General features: G+C 40.2%; 1 protein-coding gene across 1 annotated transcript in view; it reads right to left on the bottom strand.

Annotated features, from left to right (window-relative positions):
* Positions 1-186: 186 nt before the first annotated feature.
* Positions 187-25,881, bottom strand: part of LOC126342072 (progestin and adipoQ receptor family member 4) — a 177,888-nt gene continuing 152,193 nt past the window's right edge. Inside the window, exons 5-6 of the mRNA XM_050001824.1 lie at positions 15,301-15,607; positions 187-4,035 (exon numbers count right to left, since the gene is read on the bottom strand). Of these exons, the coding sequence (XP_049857781.1) occupies positions 15,347-15,607 (261 nt within the window). The 3' untranslated portion in view covers positions 187-4,035; positions 15,301-15,346. The remainder of the gene's footprint in view (positions 4,036-15,300; positions 15,608-25,881) is intronic.

Below are 25,881 nucleotides of genomic sequence, written 5' to 3'. Positions count from 1 at the left end.
TGATTAATTTCTGAAGATGCCTCTCACACATGGAGACCAAATTTCAATGAATAGTTTTACACATCAACCATGGCCTCTCAGCTCAGAAGTACTGAAGTGCTTAGAATCATTGTAGTAAATTTGTTCCCCTTTCAAGAAATCATTAGAAAGTTGACAGTTAAGGAAAAAAGCATAAAAACTAAAACATCTGTTTGACTTTTTATTGGTTTTTCTCTTGTCGTGTATAAAATCACTTATTACAATACTCTTCCATATTTGTAAAAAGACAAAATAATTACAGTGAGGAATTTTATTAAAATGTATTGTGAACTGTTCAGCATAAACTGTTGTAATAATAAAAATGCAGCAATTCACCAGGCAAGTAATTCCTGGGTATATCTCTCAAAATTGATAACATTGTTTCTTTCTTATACACTTTCTTAAAATACAGGTGTTCACATTTGGTATATTACTTAATTTTTTATATAGACATATATCATTTGCTTATTTAAATATAATAAATACTCATAGGTGCCAGATAAAATTCATTTTAAAAAGTCTCTTACGAAGGAAAAATCATATTTACTGTCATATAGGCCTACATGCTGTGTTTTATCCTGATAGTACAACAGTAAGTTTGATGTAACAGAAAGACACACCCATGATCCACAAGTCACTGGAAAAAAATTAAGTGAAAATCAAGAACACTTTAGTTTTTTGCTAAGCTAACTAAAGATATCTTACAAAAGCTTGAATTCTCATTTTACTCTATTTGACACTTCACTGTAAATCACATTTTGAAATGAAATGTGTTTGATTTTCCCATGTTCAGGTGAAGGCAACTGCAAGTAAAGTGGAAGACTGTGCACATCTGTCAGGTGCATTCATTTAGAAACAAGATAATATGAAACTTATTCAAAGTTATATTCAGTAGCAGTGGTTGCATTTGTAGGTTACACTATATTATGTAACAGTGTTTGACCCCATTTTAAAATCTACTTAAGAAATTTTTCAACAATAGCTGTCACACTATAGTAGGCGTCCAGAATGGTAGGCAAAAGGGATCACTCATCCCCTCCTGGGATCGGGAGTACAGAATTCTCACACAGGCTGTTCATGGGAAACCATGCTGATTCTTTGGCACATTGGTGGTTTCAGCATTGTCCTACATTCAAGTGAATGTGAAGTTTTACAGAACATTGCCTAAGAAGTCCCCAAGATGTCCTGTCCCTTCCAACATATAGCCATTATTGGTCTCCAGAAATATATCATTCCAATATGCTGGTACACTAATTTCGGTGCCTATACCTAGCATAAAATTAACACAGCTGCAATGTACATGCACAACATTCATACCCAATTACCACAAAGCTGACCCCTTCTCCTACTGCCCATCTTAAAGACAACAGTAGTTTATCATTTGACTGTGGTCAAGAAAGACCTGTCATTAGATGCTGATACCACATTCAGTCACACACTCACAGAGAGACTGTAGTAGACACTCAACGTTACGGCCTTGTTGTCTGTTGCTGTGTTTATCTTTAACTCGTCTGTGGACTGAAATGCACCATTTGGAAGGAGAAAATACAATTTTCTGCAGCATAAGAGGGGAAACATTGAGGAAAGTCAAGATCAACAAGATCTTCACTTTAAGAAGTGGGACCTTCTCAACCTCCGTAGTGTTGGAACACAGCACAACAGGTAGTCATAGTGCTACAAATTCAGAAGTCCAGTTGTGAAGTAGCACAACACTGCATCAAGCTAGGGGACAAAGTTTATCTTGGTTCAGTCCTAAGCTGCTTAAAGTAGACTGTACTGGGAAATTTGTGACTGTTTTGGGAGGTTTCCTACATTCACTTCATCGAATGCTGGAACTGGGTTACACCTCATTCAAACCCACAGCTTTTAAAACATGTTTCATTAGACGTTTATTACATCAGTCAACTTCAAAAAATGAAAGGTATGATAGTAATGCAGTTAATCCATTAACATGGCCAGATGTGAAGTTTTGTAAGCAAACAAAGGTTCCTAAATTGAATAAACAAGGCAGTTTTTGGTTATTTTTGCTAATAGTCAGCAGGAGTTTCTCAAGTTTTCTGATATAAAACAATGGCCATCTTGCCCCCTCTTGCACAAATTTCTGTGGACGCCCATGCACACAATACACTTTAGACCATATAGTATTTGTTACAGTTTACTTCACAGAAGTTATCTTTCTACATATGTGAGCTAAGTTTTAAGAAAATATGGCACATCTTTTGTAAATGTTAAAAGATGTTTCTTGTTTTCATTTTTGGAGAGAAGCGGTGGGCACTGAAAGAAGGCTGGTGAAAAAGTGAGACTTAAGTGGAGAAGACAGTTATATATCACTAATAAAGTACGGGAGAATTATTAAAACTAAGTTAGTTTACACAAAATTAGTGTAATCTTAGAGAGATTCTAAAATCTCAGTACATATTTTTTGTGAGAGCTAAGCAGTTTCTGAATTAACAGTGTCTGCAATTCAGTGATCCCTAAGCTATCTGGATGAAGATTATTAGTCCCGCAGCATATAACTTACATGCGCTTGAAAATTCATGTCATCTGCAATGCCCACTATGCTGTAGTTGGGCGGAAATTTTTTAATCAGGCTGTAGGTCATTAAGGATTATTTACTTATTTCTGGTTACAAGCCTTATGTCTAGAACTCTAACAGGTACTTATTAGATCAGTACAAGATCACAATACTTCATTAGAAGATGGCTATATAACTAGAATAATTCCTTTATTCACATTAGCTACAAGTTTAATACTCTCTTGTTGGTTTTGTTGCTGCAAATGATAGCACAAAATTTAGTGCTTCAAACATATTTCATGACCATTTTATCTTTACTGTGCATAATCTGCAAGAAATTAACAAGTGCTTTCAACACTATTCCCAAAACTCATTATCTAAGTGAGTACATGTAGCTTTGTTGCTAAATTAAATCACAGGTACTCTTGCCAAAATGTCAAAATTTAATATCCTGTTGTGCAAAATAAGTTGTCACACTTGTAGTATGTAACAACATAAATGATTGGGGGTAAAGGATCACTTCAGGTGCCAAGTTAAGTAAAAATATATTTCACTTTAGACTGAGCAGTAGCTGCGATGCATATTTTAATATCACTTTATACCTAACGGGTACCTACTGTGTTCTTAGCAATTTTTATAATCAGTGTTGGCGTATCTCAGCAAAGAATGCCAACTTTGTTCAAGAGGTGTCTACATTGCTTATGACCCATGATTTTATGAATTACAGATATTTAAAAGATTGGCTCATACAGCACCAAATGCTTTGATTTCTATTGCATCTCGTGTGATTGTTTTATATGATGATATATGAGTATAGCATAAGTGAAATAGAGGGAATTTTTTAATTAGCTTGACAATCTATAGATTACCATATACTTTTGAAATGATACAGCAGAACTACCATCACTCCGCCACACACCGTCAGGTGGTGCGGAGTATGGATGTAGATGTAGATGTAGATGTAGATTTTTGCACTAGTTTTGAAACAGTTAATTTTGTTCTTCTCCAGGAATCTGAAACATCTGCTTTACTCGGTTCATGTGAGTGCAAAATTGGAAAGAATTTTCTCTTACATTTTGTAACACTTGGTGGCTGCCTTGTAGTTAGCCACAAAACTAAGTATAACAGTGTTACACCAGCCTGCTCAGATGGCTGCAGTTCAACATCCAGCTTAGGGAGAGATCACTGCTGTAATTACAAAGAGGCATAATGACATCCAGAAATTAAGATACAGCAGATTACCAAACAATAAAACTTCAGTAGCAATGATAGCAAAGGTGTATAAAAATAAATATTTGTTATATATTTTAATTAAGGCTGTTTTGGGAAACTGCAGAAAATATTTCAGCTATGCCGATTTCATCACTTAGCATATTTCTGTTACGATGATTACTTCATTAACCACCATTTATTACAAATTTCCTGGTGCTTTTGTCCATATGTGGAACATCAGGTACTTATGTTTATTAGGCTTCCCTGTAAAATTTTACATCTGGTGTTACCTGCAACACACAACCATTTCTGTTATGTTGTTATTTGTTTCTAGTAGAATTTACATATAATAAAACACATTGTATGACCTGCTATTTAAAATGTACACACTTCTTAGTCTGCAGGTATGACACAGCAAATATAATCCAAAAAACAATATTGAAGTCATTAGTATAAACTTTCTTGAAATATAATAATATTTCTGCCAAGACTGTGTATTTTTGTTGTTTAAACCACTATTGTCATATTTTGGCTATACATACATTTTCCTGAGCATAAATTGGTGAATATCTGACGTGTTACATCCAAATGACTGGCACCAATTCATGTTGATGTATCACACAATTGGTAAACAAATAATCATGAGCTCTACAAAACTGAGCACAGTACATGTCCTAACTCATGCTGAGGCAGGATGTGTGTCAGATCAACTCATCCTTTCTTTTATCCAAGTTGTGCCATAAATTTCTTATCTCCCAATCAATTCAGAACATCTTCAGTAATTATCTGATCTATATACCTAATCTTCGTCATTCTTCTAAGTACCACATTTCAAGCAATTTATTCTGTTCTTGTCAAACTGTTTATCATCCTTTTATTTTATACATGGATAAACTCCAGACTTGTATGTTCTGAAAAAGACTTCCATTGTATTTTTGACCCAATACACTTTTGTTGAATATTTATGTAATTTACTTCAGCTTTCCAAAATGTATAGATACTCAAACTCTTCTAAATATGAAGTTGCTTAACTACAATTTCTCTCTTCATTCTATGTAAATTTCTTCTCATAAAATTATTTTTTTCAGCATTCAAATAGGAAACTATATAATAATATATTAGACCCACCAAGTGGTGGTAGGAGAACACATGTATAAAAAAGGTTTTACATATGCAAGCTTTTGGTGCCAGTGGCTTCTTCTTCCAGCAGAAAGGACTGAAGAGATTTGGAAGGGGCAGAGTGTAGAAAAATCACCCTGAACCCCAGGTCAGGGGAGACTTACCGGACAGGATGAGAGTGAAAGACTAATCGTTGGGGACTGCAATAGATGAGATTTGAAAACCTGAGAGCTTAAAGATGGAAGACAGGGTAATAAGCAAGCCAGAGATTACTCTTAAAACTTTGTGCATGAGTTAGTAAGAGTGAAAAGCTAAGTGCACTGTGTGTAACAGAGGTGGGAGAGGGATGGTGAAAAATAGATAGATCAGAAAATGAAGCACATAGAAAACTAAAATGGAGTGAAGAAAGGAGTAGTTACTGTGAAGAAATGCAGAGATGGAAGAAATTAATATAAATTAAGGCCAGGTGTGTGGTGAAAACCAAGGACGTGGTGTAGTGCTGGCTCCCACCTGCGGAGTTGTAAAAAAATGGTGTCTGGGGGAAGAATCCAGATGGCAGTGTGGCGAAATAGGCACTGAGGTCATGACTGTCATGTTCTGGAGCATGCTCTGCAACAGGATATTGTGAATTGCTGGTATACACCCTCTGCCTATGCCCATTCACCCTAACTGATAACTTGGTGATAGTCATGCCAACGAGGTCACACAAAATTGAAGAGTTTACAAAATGTATTGGCTAATGAGAAGTGAAGGGAGAGTGTATTTGTTGGAGTAGATGAAAAATTCAAATCCACTGAGATAGTAATGTAGCTTCAGTCAAGATAATGAGTACCAGGGATGGGCACAGACATCTTATTAGATCCTGCTGTCAACCAGCAGAATTACCCTTAGACTTAACAGAAAACATCAGTTCACTGGTACATAACCTCCCCAATCATACTGCTATTGTCAGAAGAGAGACTAGTCTTCCAACAACCAATTGAGATAGTTAGTTTTGTTAATGGTGCATGCGACAAGACACCCTGTGAAACATTACTAAATGCCTCCTCAGAAAGCTATCAAGATCAAATAGATTGAAACACTGCTATATAGGCTCTGTTGGCAACAAATAGATCTTACTTCTTTGAGAATATCCATAATGAAACTGGTTTCAGTGATGTTGAGGTAGTTGTAGCTATAATGATCACTAAAGTACAAAAGGCAGGTAAAACAAGTAGAAAAATTTATATATTCAGCAGCAATGTAGAGAAGGATAGATTGCTCCTTACTGTAAGGATGACATCTTAAATGGCAGACAGTCACAATTAAAAGACCTTACACATAAGCCTTTGCCCATCATCATAAAAAGAAAGAGGAACACTCCAGCAGCTCAGATTAAAATACATTTCGGTTCGAGCTTCTGGAGCTGGTGGTCATGTGTGCATGAGGTGTGCTTGCTTGTATGAATGAATGGTGTGTGTTTCTTTTCCTTTTTCTGATGAAGGTTTTGGCTGAAAGCTTTTGTTCAAGTTTCTTTTAATTGTGCCTATCTACACTCCTGGAAATGGAAAAAAGAACACATTGACACCGGTGTGTCAGACCCACCATACTTGCTCCGGACACTGCGAGAGGGCTGTACAAGCAATGATCACACGCACGGCACAGCGGACACACCAGGAACCGCGGTGTTGGCCGTCGAATGGCGCTAGCTGCGCAGCATTTCTGCACCGCCGCCGTCAGTGTCAGCCAGTTTGCCGTGGCATATACGGAGCTCCATCTCAGTCTTTAACACTGGTAGCATGACGCGACAGCATGGACGGGAACCGTATATGCAGTTGACGGACTTTGAGCGAGGGCGTATAGTGGGCATGCGGGAGGCCAGGTGGACGTACCGCCGAATTGCTCAACACGTGGGGCGTGAGGTCTCCACAGTACATCGATGTTGTCGCCAGTGGTCGGCGGAAGGTGCACGTGCCCGTCGACCTGGGACCGGACCGCAGCAACGCACGGATGCACGCCAAGACCGTAGGATCCTACGCAGTGCCGTAGGGGACCGCACCGCCACTTCCCAGCAAATTAGGGACACTGTTGCTCCTGGGGTATCGGCGAGGACCATTCACAACCGTCTCCATGAAGCTGGGCTACAGTCCCGCACACCGTTAGGCCGTCTTCCGCTCACGCCCCAACATCGTGCAGCCCGCCTCCAGTGGTGAAGCGACAGGCGTGAATGGAGGGACGAATGGAGACGTGTCGTTTTCAGCGATGAGAGTCGCTTCTGCCTTGGTGCCAATGATGGTCGTATGCGTGTTTGGCGCCGTGCAGGTGAGTGCCACAATCAGGACTGCATACGACTGAGGCACACAGGGCCAACACCAGGCATCATGGTGTGGGGAGCGATCTCCTACACTGGCCATACACCTCTGGTGATCCTCGAGGGGACACTGAATAGTGCACGGTACATCCAAACCGTCATCGAACCACTCGTTCTACCATTCCTAGACCGGCAAGGGAACTTGCTGTTCCAACAGGACAATGCACGACCGCATGTATCCCGTGCCACCCAACGTGCTCTAGAAGGTGTAAGTCAACTACACTGGCCAGCAAGCTCTCCGGATCTGTCCCCCATTGAGCATGTTTGGGACTGGATGAAGCGTCGTCTCACGCGGTCTGCACGTCCAGCACGAACGCTGGTCCAACTGAGGCGCCAGGTGGAAATGGCATGGCATGCTGTTCCACAGGACTACAGCCAGCATCTCTACGATCGTCTCCATGGGAGAATAGCAGCCTGCATTGCTGCGAAAGGTGGATATACACTGTACTAGTGCCGACATTGTGCATGCTCTGTTGCCTGTGTCTATGTGCCTGTGGTTCTGTCAGTGTGATCATGTGATGTATCTGACCCCAGGAATGTGTCAATAAAGTTCCCCCTTCCTGGGACAATGAATTCACAGTGTTCTTATTTCAATTTCCAGGAGTGTACAACTGAATGTGTCATCTGTACATAAGCAGCAATCTATCTTTTCCTACGTTGTTGATAACCCAACCTGGAGTTTACATTTCAAAACACTAGATAAAAGAGGCAGTAGTGTCATATCTCAATGAGGAACTTAAAGCATTTAGCTCTGCATGCAGAAGAACTGTTGCTCAAGTTCAAACGAATAGTTGACAGTGCACTGCCTACATATGTAGCTAGTAGAACAGTTCATGTTGGGGGGCCCTTCCATCATAATGCAGTTACTGCACAGAAACCTCTAGGGAAACAGAGACTACTGTATAATAGGTGTAAAAGAAACCATAGGGCTACAGATAAAGAAATGTTGAATTAAACACATTTAGCTGTCAAGAGGGCAATGTGTAAAGCCTTCAACGACTATTATAGCAGAATATCATCAAAAGACCTCTCATAAAACTTCAAGAAATTCTGCTCTTATGTAAATGACTGTTAGATTTACCAGAGTCAGTATCCAGACACTCATGCATGAGAAAATAATTAAAATTGAGGACAGCAAAGCCAAACTCAATTATCAAATATTCATTTACAGATGAACATTCAGGAATATTGCCCCAATTTAATTCTTGTACCTTTGAGAAGATGAGTGTAATTGATACTTGTGTCATTGGCATTGAGAAACAGTTGAATCCATTAAAACTGAATGTACCCCAGAATCTGATGTCTGAAATGTCATCCTGAAAGTCATGGATCAATGCAGTCTGGTAGATGCAGTATTTCTGATAATCATTTGACTCTAACAATGGAAAATCCAGAATTGAATCATGAGAAAACTATGAAAAGGATAGATTGCTACTCACCATATAGTGGAGACACTGAGTTGCAGACAGGCACAATGAAAGAACTACTAAAAACATAAGCTTTTGACCAGAAGGCCTTTTTCTGAAATAGACAACACACGCACATGCACACATGCGGTCACGCGCGCGCATGCGCGTCCACACACGCACACAAGCGCTCACGCGCACGGCACACACACACACACAATATATATATATTCATGCAAACACAGCTCACACATTCATGACCACCATCTCTGGCAGCATAGGCCATCCAGAAACAGTGGTCACGTGTGAGTGAGCTGCATTTGCATACGCGCTCACGCGCGCTCCCACACACACACATATCTTTGGCAGCCAAGGCCATCCAGAAACAGTGATCACGTGTGAGTGAGCTGCATTTGCATGAATGTGTGTGTATCTGTATTGTCTACTTCAAAAGAAGACCTTCTGGCCAAAAGCTTATGTGTCTAGTAGTCTTTTAGTTGTGCCTGTCTATGACTCAACATTTTCACTGTATGCTGAGTAGCAATTTGTCCTTTTCATAGTATAATCATTTGACTCAGTAACACAATACAATTATTATCAAAAGATGATTGAATGCTGTATCTAGGGAAAGTGTATTGAGTATTTCTTGGTGTGGAAAACACAGTATGTTATCTTGTATGGAGGATCATCAACAGATGTAGAAGTAGCTATAAGAATGCCCCACAGAAGAGTGCTGGAACCTCTGCAGTTCATGTTGTACATCAACGACCTTGCAGACAATAGTAGTAATAACCTCAGATTTTTCACAGATGATGCAGTTATCTATAATGAAATACTGCCTGAAAAGTTCTGAACAAAGATTGACTCAGATCGTTGTAAATTTCAGATTTGTGAAAAAATTTGTAACCTCTTGTAAGTTCCCATAAATGTAAATTTGTGCACTTCACAAAATGAAAGGTTGTACAGCGTGTTTCAAAAATGACAGGTATATTTGAAATGGCAATACAAACTAAATGAGCAGCGATAGAAATACACCGTTTGTTGCAATATGCTTGGGACAACAGTATATTTTCAGGCAGACAAACTTTCGAAATTACAGTAGTTACAATTGTCAACAACAGATGGCGCTGCGGTCTGGGAAACACTATAGTACGATATTTTCCACATATCCACCATGCGTAGCAATAATATGGCATAGTCTCTGAATGAAATTACCCGAAACCTTTGACAATGTGTCTGGTGGAATGGCTTCACATGCAGATGAGATGTACTGCTTCAGCTGTTCAATTGTTTCTGGATTCTGGCAGTACACCTGGTCTTTCAAGTGTCCCCACAGAAAGAAGTCACAGGAGTTCATGTCTGGCGAATATGGAGGCCAATCCATGCCGCCTCCTGTATGTTTCGGATAGCCCAAAGCAATCACACGATCACCGAAATATTCATTCAGGAAATTAAAGACGTCAGCCGTGCGATGTGGCCGGGCACCATCTTGCATAAACCACGAGGTGTTCGCAGTGTCATCTAAGGCAGTTTGTACTGCCACAAATTCACGAAGAATGTCCAGATAGCGTGATGCAGTAATCGTTTCGGATCTGAAAAATGGGCCAATGATTCCTTTGGAAGAAATGGCGGCCCAGACCAGTACTTTTTGAGGATGCAGGGAGTATGGGACTGCAACATGGGGCTTTTTGGTTCCCCATATGCGCCAGTTCTGTTTATTGACAAAGCCGTCCAGGTGAAAATAAGCTTTGTCAGTAAACCAAATGCTGCCCACATGCATATCGCCGTCATCAATCCTGTGCACTATATCGTTAGCGAATGTCTCTCGTGCAGCAATGGTAGCGGCGCTGAGGGGTTGCCGTGTTTGAATTTTGTAAGGATAGAGGTGTAAACTCTGGCGCATGAGATGGTACGTGGACGTTGGCGTCATTTGGACCGCAGCTGCAACACGGCGAATGGAAACCCGAGGCCGCTGTTGGATCACCTGCTGTACTAGCTGCGCGTTGCCGTACGCGGTCGCCCTACCTTTCCAGCACGTTCATCCGTCATGTTCCCAGTCCGTTGAAATTTTTCAAACAGATCCTTTATTGTATCGCTTTTAGGTCCTTCGGTTACATTAAACCTCTGTTGAAAACTTCGTCTTGTTGCAACAACACTGTGTTCTAGGTGGTGGAATTCCAACACCAGAAAAATCAAGTGTTCTAAGGAATAAACCATGTTGTCCACAGCACACTTGCACGTTGTGAACAGCACACGCTTACAGCAGAAACACGACGTACAGAATGGTGCACCCACAGACTGCGTTGTCTTCTATATCTTTCAGATCACTTGCAGCGCCATCTGTTGTAGAAAATTGTAACTACTGTAATTTCGAAAGTTTGTCCGCCTGAAAATGTCCTGTTGTCCCAATCATATTGCAACAAATGGTGTATTTCTATCGCTGCTCTTTTAGTTTTTATTGCCGTTTCAAATATACCGGTCATTTTTGAAAAACCCTGTAGTATCTATGACTGCAGTATCAATGAGTCATTTGTTGGGACATGAAATAAACAGATCACTTAGGCTTAAGTGTGGGTAAAGCTGACAGCAGATTTCAGTTCAGTAATAGAATATTGGGAAAATGCAATCATCTACAAAGGAGATAGCTTACGAGACACTTGTATCACCCCATCCTGGAATATTGCTCAGGTGTGTGGGATTTGTACCAAGTACGACTAACAAGGTATATTTAGCATATATGGAGACTGGTAGCATTAATGGTCAAAGGTTTGTTTGATTCATGGGAGAGCATCACTGCAATGCTGAAGAAACTAAACAGACAGACACCTGAAGACATAACAGATTATGCAGAAAAAGCTTACGTACAAAGTTACAAGAGCCAGCTTTAAATGATGAATTTAGAAATATACTACAACCTTCCATTTATCACTCCCATAAGGGTCATGAGGATGAGATGAGATTAAATACAGTGTACACAGAGGTGTTTAAACAGTCTTTCTTCCCCTACTCCATACATAATTGGCACTCAGAGAAGCCATGATAACTTGTATAATGGGAAGTGACCTCTAACTTTCATTTACAGTTCTTTTCAGAGTAGATATAATCTAATGAATCACTTCTAATGGAAAAGTCAAGAAATAATTATAGTTTATAGCCAGTTACAAATAGACCTCAGGTAGGAAATAGAAAATTTTCACTATTAAAAACCAAAGTAAAAGAGTGTCTTAATAGCCACTCCTCCTACAAATGATCACAATATTTGGACTCAAGAACATAAATTCTATATACTTCTAGTCTTTGTGTGTGTGTGTGTGTGTGTGTGTGTGTGTGTGTGTGTGTGTGTGTGTGTGTGTGTGTGTGTGTTTTTTTTGTTGGGGCTTACGGGCACTCAACGTCGAAGTCATCAGCGCCCTGACACACATAAGAAACAAATGTGGACAAATTTAGTAAAATGGAAGCATACACGCAAAGAAAGCGGGGAAAAGATGAAAAATAAAACATACAAAAAATGAGAAAGGAGCGTCTAGTATGCCACAGGAAATTGTCACTGGCTGGCCACTTCTATAAAATATGGGTGAGCCAGTCACCCTCTGAACAAATTAAGACCCTCTTCCTAAAATCTTGGTAAAAACATTGGACAAGTCACATAACTTTAAAACTTTAACACATTCATTTGACTATTTCCTAAAAGAGATGGCAGATCCGCCAGCAAGTCAGCCGCAGCCCGCTGGTCAGAAAATAAAACACAGTCCAACGAAACATGGTGCAAAAGGTGTTGATGTGGTCAGCAAATAGTGGGCTGTGTTACATTACATAAAGGCTTCGTTTGAAGTATTAGATAAAAACAGCAACTGGGTAGTGTAAGAGAGGGAGCAGTGACTTTTCAAAGCGGCTGTTTATTATTATTATACATGAACACACATATAATAATTATAGTTATCAGTGTAACAAGATTAACATTAATCATAATTTGTTACTAGTGTCACTTACAGAAGTGGCTGCTTGTTGTTACTTCAGTCCAAAGATTGATTTGATGCAGCTCTCCACACTAGTCTGTCATTATTATTATTATACATGAACACACATATAATAATTTATAAGCAATTCCCATAGTTATCAGTGTAACAAGATTAACATTAATCATAATTTGTTACTAGTGTCACTTACAGAAGTGGCTGCTTGTTGTTACTTCAGTCCAAAGATTGATTTGATGCAGCTCTCCACACTAGTCTGTCCTATTGAAGTCTCTTCATATCTGTATGATTAGTGAACCCTACATCCTTTTAAACCTGCTTACTGTAGATGGTTTTCGGATAACTTTACGGCTTGGCCAAATATAAGTGCTATGGCGGGGCCGGAGAGCTACAGCAATGACCTCACGAGAACATAAGGTGACTCAGTCTTGTGTTGCTCCATAGTAACTAGTCTGACAGGCACCAAGCTTTCCGTCACAGGATCAGATGGATTTTCCTGCATTTAAAAGCTCCTGTGTCACAGTCTCTTTTTTTTCCTTTCTAGTGACTTAAGAGAGTCTGCTTTTCAGCTCTGATGGACCATTAGTTTTTAAATGGCTTTCCCTGCATTTAATACCTCATGTGTTGCAGTCTCTTTTTGCCTTTGCTAGTCAGTTTGGAGAGTTCGCTTTTCATCTCTGATGAATCCTATGTTATTAAATTTACAATGCCACAGACCAGCACAATAATCAATATATTCTCCCATGCTAAAATCCTAGTTGTTTGCAAACAAAGTCAAAATAGCATTGCACTATGCATTTCTGTAGGTACTAACTGTCAGTTTGTAATCACTGCCAGACAGCGTTTAGCAAACTGTTTTTCATGCATGGAATGAGCTGCATTTTGCATTCATGTTAGGTTTAGCATGTCTTATATGCACAGCACCAGCCTATGTTAACATTACAAGCATCCATGTGGGCTAAACAGTTGAGTTTAAATACGTTATTCAAGGTATTTATTAAGCTTGGCTTGTGCCACATTTTGTATGCACGTTAGGTTTGGTATGTTTTCTACGCACTGCACCAACCACATTTCATATTTGTGTGTATTATGAGGATCCATGTGGACTAACCAGATGAGTTTAAATGCTTTGTTCGAACTGTTTTTCATACACAGCATGGGTCACATTTTGTATTCATTTTGGGTTTAGTATGTTTTCTATGCTCAGCCATAGCTGCATTTGGTGAATGTGTTAGCATTAAAGCATCCACATGAACTAACCAGCTGGAACCAAACACTATGTTTAAATTGTTTTCATGCAAGGTATGCACTGAATTCTTGTATCCATGTTAATTTCTATGAGCTCACAAGGACTGAAAATTGTATTTCGACTTTCATTTATATTGTTTTTGTATTTTCACATTGTGTAAGACTTATTTTTCATTTTTGAAGCTCCACGGCCCAGATATTTCATTGTTATTTATTTCAAGTTGCATTTACTGTTTGGACAACAAAGAATTAACTATCAAATGTTGGATCTACAAGTTATTCTTATTGTATCTAATCATATATGGTTGCTTGTAATAGTAAGTTGAAGCCAATAAATTGTCTGTGCTTTTTATTGAACACAAGTCAACATCCCTGTAATTCCATGTTGGAACATGCATACCCATTTTCGCTTTCTGTTGTCATCTTGTTTAAAGTTAATATTTTTTGTGTCTGCATGAGGACACTTCTCAGCCACTTAGCTACTTATCTTTTCATTTTATTTTCCCTTTTAAGTACAGCTACACACTGCCTCTCAGGCAAGGACAGAGTCATTCAGTGTAATCTGTCTTAAGTAAGTTACTTACTCCTTATAAGCATTGGAAGTTTTGAGAGATGTACAGCAGTGTTCAAGGAACAGGTAATCCCTTTTGCATGCATTGGGACACCGTGATCCAATTCTACCAGGTGGCAGCTAGACATCAGATTTCAATGCTAGTTAGGCCAATTTCATTCAGAGTCAGATTAGAGGACAGGTTAGTTTTCTTAAGAGTCAAGTCACAGTCAATAATATTCACTTAATTCTAAACTTAGCAGCGAAATATCTCCGGCAGCAGTTCATTTCCACAAAAGAAAATCAGATGTATTTTGTGGAATGGACTCCTCAAGCCTTGATCTGAACCTCACTGTATGACTGTGATATGTACTGTTAGAGCATAAGTTGTGCGCCTGATAAATTTATCCAAAAACTTCATAATGACCACTCATAATGCTTCAGGAAGAAAAGAAACAAATTTCACCTTCACAATTGACTCTAACAGAGATTACCTTGTACCCTAACAGAGATTATATTGTAAATTGATAGAAAAAGAATGTTTTAGATACATGCTGACAGCTTTGAAACATATAGCAGTTGGTTTCAGAAGCTTTTGGCATAGTGTGTGTTTAATCTAAGAATAGCACCTGTAAAGCAAATGATGTTCTTCATCATAACTGTATAAAGGCACCTATATTCCATTCCATATTATGTGTATACAAACGGTCGTCACTGGTAAGCCACACTTATTGATATATTGTGGTATGATTTATGCATAGTAATAAGTAGAGCAAACAGTGTTACATGCTATGCTTAAATCAATGACACAAAATTTGATTTCCCCAGATGTATAATGATATAGCTAGACAAATGGGGAAAAAAATATGAGATGTTGCTATGAAGTTGTAGCATCAAGAAACCCTTACCACATTGTATGCCATCTTTGGAGTAGTATCAGTAATTGCTCATAATTCATCCTGCAGCTGCACCTGCATCAGTGACAGGCAGGTCAGAAGAAGTCTGAATATCAGTATCCATGCTGTTCCTTTGGCATCCTCCTTTTGCCATCCACATGAGGTCACTGATACTTGACTTGTGCATTGAATACACTGCTGTGAGCACAAGAATGTGCATAATGTTGTGAGAATTCAGGCACATATCAACAGCTCCAGGAAACCACTTTTCTGGTATTTGCAGGGCACCAATAATCCCTCCAATTGCAGAAACTAAGTCCTGTAGAAGTGATCAGTTTGAATAGTATTATCTTCTGACAGAACAAGAAGAAGAGAAACAAAAGTATACCTAGAACTTAATACAAACTGAAGGCGTAAAATCAACATGACATGAATAATGCAAGAAATCTGTATAAGAATTTGATAATTGTTGTAAAATATGGTGCATATTAAAGTATGCAAAAATAAAAAACAAATAAAAATAATCTGGTCAAAATGCAGCAAAAGCTATGCACATCATGTGAACCAACTTAAAGATTGAACACCAGACTGATAGAGAGAAGACGGAAAACAAGGGAGGTCATATGCAAAATTTACTTTCTAATAGATGCAGAGAAAGGCAGGATAGGTTGAGATGCTATGAAAATGTTAATTGGACAGGAACTGTCAAGCTTTGAAAATTTTAAAAGTTGGAAGTGATGGTGCAGTCAAGAAATAGTATATAATATAAGGAGTTCCAGAGGAAAATCATGTCCAACAAAGACATGAAATACATAAGTAAAGAAGTAAATAAAATAAACAAAACTGATGAGAGGAAAAGTAGAAATAAACAGAAACAATGTAATTTGTAAAATAAAAAAGAAGGAAAAGAGATAGAATAATAATGGAAAAATAGAAACAATCCAAGATATTGCATACAAAATGAGGGGAAAGATATTGTGCATAACTAGTTACTTCTAATTGGCATACACCTTGTCACACAACATGGACAAGACTGCTCACATGAAAAAGGAACATTGCAGGAGGGGCTGTAACTCCCTCCCCCCCTCCCCCCACTTCAAATGGGAGTTTTATTTAATCTATTGACAGAGCAAGTGAATAAACTACGCTCGTGTCAAGAAATGTGGTATCAGTACTTTTGTCAGCAGAGATTTTTGCTTTTGACTGAAGCACTTATAACTCCTGCTACATTCTGTCCTCCCCCTTCATCCCATTTTTCACTCTGCAACTCCTAATGGAGGAAAGCCTCTGGATCCATATGTTACAAATACTGCATAGCATTTTTGATCAGTAGTTGAGATTGATTGGGCCCTCAGGGCCAGCTACATCATATGTCTACATCTACATCTACATCCATACTCCGCAAGCCACCTGACGGTGTGTGGCGGAGGGTACCCTGAGTACCTCTATCGGTTCTCCCTTCTATTCCAGTCTCGTATTGTACTTGGAAAGAAGGATTGTCGGTATGCTTCTGTGTGGGCTCTAATCTCTCTGATTTTATCCTCATGGTCTCTTCGTTAGATATACGTAGGAGGGAGCAATATACTGTTTGACTCTTCGGTGAAGGTATGTTCTCGAAACTTTAACAAAAGCCCGTACCGAGCTACTGAGCGTCTCTCTTGCAGAGTCTTCCACTGGAGTTTATCTATCATCTCCGTAACGCTTTCACGATTACTAAATGATCCTGTAACGAAGCCCGCTGCTCTCCGTTGGATCTTCTCTATCTCCTCTATCAACCCCATCTGGTGTGGATCCCACACTGCTGATCAGTATTCAAGCAGTGGGCGAATTACAGAGTGGACAGTGCGTAGCAATTGGGGGAGGAGCACCAGATTTAAGGCGAAATCTTCGACTATAAAAAATCGGTTATGGTGTGGGTTCCTGTAGTCATGTCCTAGTTCATGAACCACGGGCAATGTATCAGTGGCCAAGTAAGTGGTCCCGACAGATGGGATACCAGTTACTTTGGAATAAGGCTGGGCATCTCGGACATATTCTGAGTCGTGGTCACCTTTGTGCTCATACGGCAAAGACTACCAAATCCACCAGTTAGTCCCTCAACCGTTAGGGGTAAAACTCAATGGGACTCGGGGCAAGTAAGACTAGCAACGTGCTTCCTCGATACTTTAAATATGATGCTGGCAACAATCAGAGCAAAATGCCTCGGACCTTTGGAGATGACGGAGTCCCACCTCTAACTGACAAACCAGGGACTCCTAAAATACGACTTGGCAAACAAATGGTAATGAGATGGGAAGCTATTAATATCAATGGGAGCTACCCTGGGAAGAAGGTAGAGCTGGCAGAGGCTGCAAGTAAGATGGGGCTGGACGTTTTAGCTGTTAGTGACATTCGGGTAAGGGGTGAGAAAGAGGAGGAAGTGGGAGAATACAAGGTCTACCTGACAGGAGTCAAAGCAGGAATAGCACAATGGGATGTAGGGATTTACATCAGGAAAGAAATGCAACCCAGCATAGTTGCAGTAAGGTATGTAAACGAACGACTGATGTGGATAGATTTGACAGTGTCTAGCAAGAAAATTAAGATTGTGTCAGTATATTCGCATTGTGAAGGGACAGATCAAGATAAGATGGATAGTTTTTATGAGGCACTCACTGATGTAGTTGTTAGAGTAAAGGACAAGGACAATGTTCTGCTCATGGGTGATTTTAATGCCAGGATTGGAAATCGAACAGAAGGGTATGAAAAGGTTATGGGTAAATTTGGAGAGGATATGGAGGCCAACAGGAACGGGAAACAACTCTTGGATTTCTGTGCCAGTATGGGCTTAGTAATCACAAATTCCTTTTTTAAACATAAGAACATTCACTGGTATACTTGGGAAGGCAGGGGAACCAGATCTGTCATTGACTATATAATAACAGATCAGGAATTCAGGAAGGCTGTGAGGGACACACGTGTATTTAGGGGATTCTTTGATGAAACTGTTCATTATTTAATCTGCAGTGAAATTGGGATTGTGAGGCCGAAAGTGCAGGTGGGCAGGTCCATATGTAGGAGAATAAGAGTGGAGAAACTTCAGGATAAGGAAATCAGGCTCAAGTACATAACAGCGATCTCAGAAAGGTACCAGTTAGTTGAATGGTTGAATGTAGTTAATTACAGTCATTGGAAAAGGAATGGACAAGGTACAGGGACACAGTACTGTTGTTGTTGTTGTGGTCTTCAGTCCTGAGACTGATTTGATGCAGCTCTCCATGCTACTCTACTCTATCCTGTGCAAGCTTCTTCATCTCCCAGTACCTACTGCAACCTACATCCTTCTGAATCTGCTTAGTGTATTCATTTCTTGGTCTCCCTCTACAACTTTTACCCTCCACACTGCCCTCCAATGCTAAATTGGTGATCCCTTGATGCCTCAGAATATGTCCTACCAACCGATCCCTTCTTCTGGTCAAGTTGTGCCACAAACTTCTCCCCACTCCTATTCCATACTTCCTCATTAGTTATATGATCCACCCATCTAATCTTCAGCATTCTTCTGTAGCACCACATTTTGAAAGCTTCTATTCTCTTCTTGTCCAAACTATTTATCGGCCATGTTTCACTTCCATACATGGCTATACTCCATACAAATACTTTCAGAAATGACTTCCTGACACTTAAATCTATACTCGATGTTAACAAATTTGTTTTCTTCAGAAACGCTTTCCTTGCCATTGCCAGTCTACATTTTATATCCTCTCTACTTCGACCATCATCAGTTATTTCGCTCCCCAAATAGCAAAACTCCTTTACTACTTTAAGTGTCTCATTTCCTAATCTAATTCCCTCAGCATCACCCGACTTAATTCGGCTACATTCCATTATCCTCGTTTTGCTTTTGTTGATGTTCATCTTACATCTGCCTTTCAAGACACTGTCCATTCCATTCAACTGCTTTTCCAAGTCCTTTGCTGTCTCTGACAGAATTACAATGTCATCGGCGAACCTCAAAGTTTTTATTTCTTCTCCATGGATTTTAATACCTACTCCGAATTTTTCTTTTGTTTCCTTTACTGCTTGCTCAATATACAGATTGAATAACATCGGGGATAGGCTACAACCCTGTCTTACTCCCTTCCCAACCACTGCTTCCCTTTCGTGTCCCTCGACTCTTATAACTGCCATCTGGTTTCTGTACAAATTGTAAATAGCCTTTCGGTCCCTGTATTTTACCCCTGCCACCTTCAGAATATGAAAGAAAAGAATTGACACAGTACTAGAAGTGGCTAAAGAATGTCTTGGAACAGTAGTGAGTAAAAGTAGGATGAAGCAAACAGCTTGGTGGAATGACACAGTCAAGGCAGCCTGTAAAAGGAAAAAGAAGGCATATCAAAAATGGCTACATACTAGAACTCAGGTAGACAGAGAAAGTTATGTTGAAGAAAGAAACAAAGCCAAAGAGATAATTGCAGCTTCCAAGAAGAAATCATGGGAAGACTTTGGAAACAGGTTGGAGACTATGGGTCAAGCTGCTGGAAAACCATTTTGGAGTGTAATTAGCAGTCTTCGAAAGGGAGGTAAGAAGGAAATGACAAGTATTTTGGACAGGTCAGGAAAACTGCTGGTGAATCCTGTGGATGCCTTGGCCAGATGGAGGGAATATTTTGAACAGTTGCTCAATGTAGGTGAAAATACGATCAGCAATGTTTCAGATTTCGAGGTAGAATGAGATAGGAATGAGGATGGAAATAAAATCACATTTGAGGAAGTAGAGATAATGGTCAGTAGATTGCAGTGCAATAAAGCAGCTGGGGTGGATGAAATTAAGTCAGAACTCATCAAATACAGTGGAACGTCAAGTCTTAAATGGCTACACAGGATAATTGAAATGGCCAGGGAGTTGGGACAGGTTCCATCAGACTGGACAAAAGCAGTAATCACACCAATCTTTAAACATGGAAACAGAAAAGATTGTAACAACTACAGAGGTATCTCTTTAATCAGCGTTGTGGGTAAAATCTTCTCAGGTATTGTTGAAAGGAAAGTGCGATTATTAGTTGAGGACCAATTGGATGAAAATCAGTGTGGGTTTAGGCCTCTTAGAGGTTGTCAGGACCAGACCTTTAGCTTACGGCAAATAATGGAGAAGTGTTATGAGTGGAACAGGGAACTGTATCTATGCTTTATAGATCTAGCATATGACCAGATTCCTAGGAGAAAGTTATTGTCTGTTCTATGAGATTATGGAATATGAGGCAAACTTTTGCAAGCAATTAAAGGTCTTTACATGGATAGTCAGGCAGCAGTTAGAGTTGACGGTAAATTGAGTTCATGGTTCAGAGTAGTTTCAGGGGTAAGACAAGGCTGCAACCTGTCTCCACTGTTGTTCATATTATTTATGGATCATATGTTGAAAACAATAGACTGGCTGGGTGAGATCAAGACATGTGAACACAAAATAAGCAGTCTTTAATATGCGGATGACTTAGTTGTGATGGCAGATTCGATTGAAAGTTTGCAAAGTAATATTTCAGAGCTAGATCAGAAATGTAAGGATTATGGTATGAAGATTAGCATCTCCAAAATGAAAGTAATGTCAATGGGAAAGAAATATAAACGGATTGAGATCCAAATAGGAGGAACAAAGTTAGAACAGGTGGACAGTTTCAAGTACTTACGATGCATATTCTCACAGGATGGCAACATAGTGAAAGAACTGGAAGCGAGGTGTAGCAAAGCTAATGCAGTGAGCGCTCAGCTAAGATCTACTCTCTTCTGCAAGAAGGAAGTCAGTACCAAGACTAAGTTATCTGTGCACCATTCAATCTTTCGGCCAACTTTGTTGTATGGGAGCGAAAGCTGGGTGGATTCAGGTTACCTTATCAACAAGGTTGAGGTTATGGATATGAAAGTAGCTAGGATGATTGCAGGTACTAGTAGATGGGAACAATGGCAGGAGTGTGTCCACAATGAGGAAATCAAAGAAAAACTGGGAATGAACTCTATAGATGTAGTAGTCAGGATGAACAGGCTTAGATGGTGGGATCATGTTACACGCATGGGAGAAGCAAGGTTACCCAAGAGACTCATGGGTTCAGCAGTAGAGGGTAGGAGGAGTCGGGGCAGACCAAGGAGAAGGTACCTGGATTCGGTTAAGAATGATTTTGAAGTAATAGGTTTAACATCAGAAGAGGCACCAGTGTTAGCACTGAATAGGGGATCATGGAGGAATTTAATAAGGGGGCTATGCTCCAGACTGAACGCTGAAAGGCATAATCAGTCTTAAATGATGATGATGATGATCTGTCCCTTTACAGTGATATTACAGTTATCCCCTGCACCTGCATTATAATATACTGTTTGAAACACGTATTGCCACCACTCTCATTACTTACTGTTTGGTTCCCCTTGAATCTAAGTCTACACACTTTGGCTGATCAGCAGGTGGTGCAAAACTTTTTTTGATCAGTTTAGTCTCAAGGTCATGCAGGCACAAGCCATGCACGGTCCTATTGAAAATGACAAACACCAGCCAACAATGCCCAAACAGCAGTCATTAAGCCTTGACCAGGCTCATCATTACAACAATGTCTCCCGCACTCTATCAACAATCCAACATTTAAGAAAATAAAAACAATGTGATAGTCTCAATGTGACGAGAGGCAGTATTCTAACATTCACCCTCTTTTCCCTCCCTAGACAACCACCATGCCTTCATGCATTAGCTACATTACTATGCATCGTTGCTCTGGTAATGCAAGTGAAATGTGTACAGTGTAGCCAATAATTTTTCTCCAGTTCTGTATACAGAGGTAAAGACACACAAATTTTATTTGCAGTTTCGAGGTGATATGAGTAAACCTTAGTGGTGAAGGGTATGCAATTATTTTATGTCATTTTTCTCTCATAAATCTCCTAGTTCAATACTAATTGTTCTCAGTAGTTCATTGAAGAACATAAATGTAATTATATTCGCACACTTCTCAGTAAGACTTTTACGGGAAGGGGGGAAGGGGGGCAGGAGCTATGGCATATCTGAAAGTATTTGCAAAAAAGATGTCAGTCATTTCCAGTACAGTGGAAATGCTTTTGAGTTAAAGGAGGTCACCAAATCACAATGCAAAAGCAACAAAACAGTACCTGGACCTACACTGGAATACTCAGAACTCACTTGACTATCCGTATCAGTAGCAGGCAGATCAACCACAGGGACTCAAGTTGGAAAAAGGAAAGAAATGTTCCAGATATAATTAATAAAGTTTGGTGAACAAACATTCCGCACCACTACAACAAAACAAGTAGAGGTTCAGTCAACAAAGGTGTTGGTAATCACTAAGTAACAATGTAAGTTAAACTCACACAGAAAAGCTCAAAATATGTACATATCACTTCGTATCGAGAACTAAGATAGAATAATTCTTGTAAATTGCAAGAAAACTAGTGTTTGGATGCATGCATTTGAGCTAGGTGTAGACTGCAATAAAATCTCTCCATAATCCACTGCAGCTTGTCCTGAAATTAGGCATCATTTCAGTGTCCTTAGATCATAATTTTTTTTACACAGACAGAGAGTCCACTGCTGTTGCAGTATCAGAAAAGTGAGACATATCTTACGAAATATTAGTGTACAGCAAATTGTTATGAAGTTCTTAGTTCATAACATTTACTACGTTCACATTTCAGTCTGAAAATTTTAATTAATTTGACTAGTGTGATACAGATGTATTCACCGTGTAAGATACTCAACCAGCGACATGATATTGCAGCCCTGCATGTGGCCAACACATAACTACAGGTACTGATCAACAACACTTCCACAGACCATGCACTTGTGTGAACAGCCATCACAGCACTTTCAGTAGCTACCACTACAATGCCAGCCACTGATCTGGTGTCCCTCTCTATGGACAGTGTTCACTGCAGCTATCCTATTGCTCCTACAGCAAGCAACCCACTCCTCCACGTCAGTAGACTGCACTCGTTCTACAACTGTCAAACCAACAAGCAAAGCAGCTACTACAATTGACACTGTCCCGCATGCTCACATTGAGCCCACACACCCTCACGCCATCTCGTCTGCTGCGGACACAGACCATGCTCCTCTCACCATCTCACTGCATACAACAGCTTGCCTGGAGTCTACACCTGCAGCTGCTAGCACAGTACCTGATGGCAGAGAATCTTCACCACCTTTGCCTTCCTATTCTACAGGTCAGTTCTCAGTTTCACAGTGCTGTATGTGATGTTTTCTGTTCTGGAGTGCCTTCTGCTTGAGTAGGCCCAATGAGGTTTGCCATTAAAGTCATTACAAATGGTACATGTCATACGCTACAAACTACAGGAGGACCCCCTGTCAACCCAAAAGCATGCCATATGTCAACGAGGAAAATTCGCGCTGCAAAAGAACGCATTCAGGAACTTTTCCAACTATGAATCAAACATCCTTCTGACAGTAATTGGTCATCATCTATTCATCTTGTCTCCAAAAAGGACTCAACCCTCAGACTTTATAGAGACTACCGTACACTCAATGCCCGCACCATTTTAGACAACTACCCCATTCCCCGCATTCAAGATTTTGCGTTGCAGTTACAAGATGCTCGGCATTTTAGCATCATTGACTGCCATAAGGCATATCATCAGATTCCAATGCAGACAGACGACATCCATAAGATGGCCATTATAACCCCCTTTGTCTTGTTCGAGTATTGCTATATGCCTTATGGACTTAAAAATGCAGCTCATATTTGGCAACATTTTGTAGACTCATTATTTTGCCAGTTCCCATTTTTTCATGCTTACCTTGATGGCATTTTAATTTTCTCCACCTCTGCTAATAAACATGAGCAAAATCTAAACGAAGACAAATCCCAGCTGCACCAGCCAGAAGTTACATTTCTGGGCCACACAGTGAACTCTGAATGCATATGCGCCATGTCTGAATGTGTCGCTCACATTACAAGTTTACCACCACCTGTCACTATTTGCGAGTTATGTCACATGATCAATTTTTTCAAATGCCACATCCCTCATGCTGCCTTCCTACAGTATCCTCTAACTGATTCCTTGCAAGGCAGACATACCTCAAGCAATCACAAAGTTATGTGGGTCCAGGACATGACTTCCACATTCAGCAACCTAAACCCGGCCCTGGTAACAAAATCACACTACGCTATCCTCGTGCCGATGTGCCTATCTCAATCACTACAGACACTAGTGACACCATGATCAGCGCCGTGCTGCAGCAACACATTCACAAAGACTCTCAACCATTTTGTTTCTTTTCAAAAAACTATCTGCCTCTCATGTAAATGGCCAGCATTTGACAGGGAGCTACTGGCTATTTATGAAACCACACGCTGAGAGGATAAAGAAGGGACATGATGTCACCATTTACACAGATCACCGTCCACTGGTTGATGTGCTGCATAACCCTGCTAGTGATCTCCCTCCACGTCACTTCAGGCATATTGATTTCATCAGCCAAATATACAACAGACATACATTTTATCAGAGGCTGGGTAACATCATAGCCAACTACATGTTATGCATTAATAACATTATGAGCCTGTTTGATCCCACAGAGCTCGTGCGACTACAAACTATTGATCTGGAGGTACAGTTGTTAGCTACTAACAGTTCCGACTCTCTCCACATTCAACCATGTCCTTTCTCTGGCACCACAAACTAATTCTGTGTGATACTTTGACTAACATACCAAGACCACTTGTACTCCTTCCCCTTCGGCAGGCCATTTTCTCTTCGCTGCACAGTCTAGCTCATCTGAGCATCAGAGTGATGGTATGCCTAGTAACTGAACGTTTCATTTATCCACATACAAAAAAAAAAAAGGCTGGCGTGACTATCATGAGTGGGCAAGAGCCTGTGTATCTTGTGATTGTGCCAAAGTTGGTCAAAATGCACATCCCCTTTGGTGACACTTTGAAATACCAAAGGGACACTTCAGACACATTCATATGCACCTTGTTGGCCCCCTGTTCCCTTCTAATAGCCACCATTACATATGTCAGTCACTTACTGTATTATATGGTGGGTAGAGGCAGCTCCTTTGAACAGTACCTCAGCAATTACCATGGTTTGAGCATTCATTACCTGCTGGCCCTCCCGTTTCTGCTGTGCCCTGCATCCATCACCACAGATCAGGGCAAGCAATTCGAATCTCTACTCTTCAAATGACTGTGTGTCCTATGAAGTGCCAAGCATTTCCATACAACAGCCTACCACCCCTAAAGTAACAGATTAGTGGAGCGCTGGCTCTGCACACTAAGGGCAGCATTTATGTGCCACTCCGACTCTTAGTCTGATGCCCTTCCGTGGGTACTGATAGGCATTCACACGGCATATAAAAATTATTTAAAAGCCTCTCTGGCAGAGATCCTTTACTACAAACCCCTGGTAATCCCAGCAGAATCTGTTGAGGACACTACTTCTCTTCATGAAGAGAGGCTTCCCTCCTTAGTTGAGCAAGTTTGCTCTCATATCTTGCATACACACATACTATGACCATGAGCACTTACTCGCCCACCTGTCTTTTTACACAAGGAACTTGCAGACTGTGACTTTATCATGCTGCACGGTGATACCATT

Source organism: Schistocerca gregaria, chromosome 1 (assembly GCF_023897955.1).
Source record: "Schistocerca gregaria isolate iqSchGreg1 chromosome 1, iqSchGreg1.2, whole genome shotgun sequence".
Taxonomy (NCBI): domain Eukaryota; kingdom Metazoa; phylum Arthropoda; class Insecta; order Orthoptera; family Acrididae; genus Schistocerca; species Schistocerca gregaria.
Note: the sequence above shows the minus strand (reverse complement) of the source record. Positions and strands in the feature narration are given on the sequence as shown.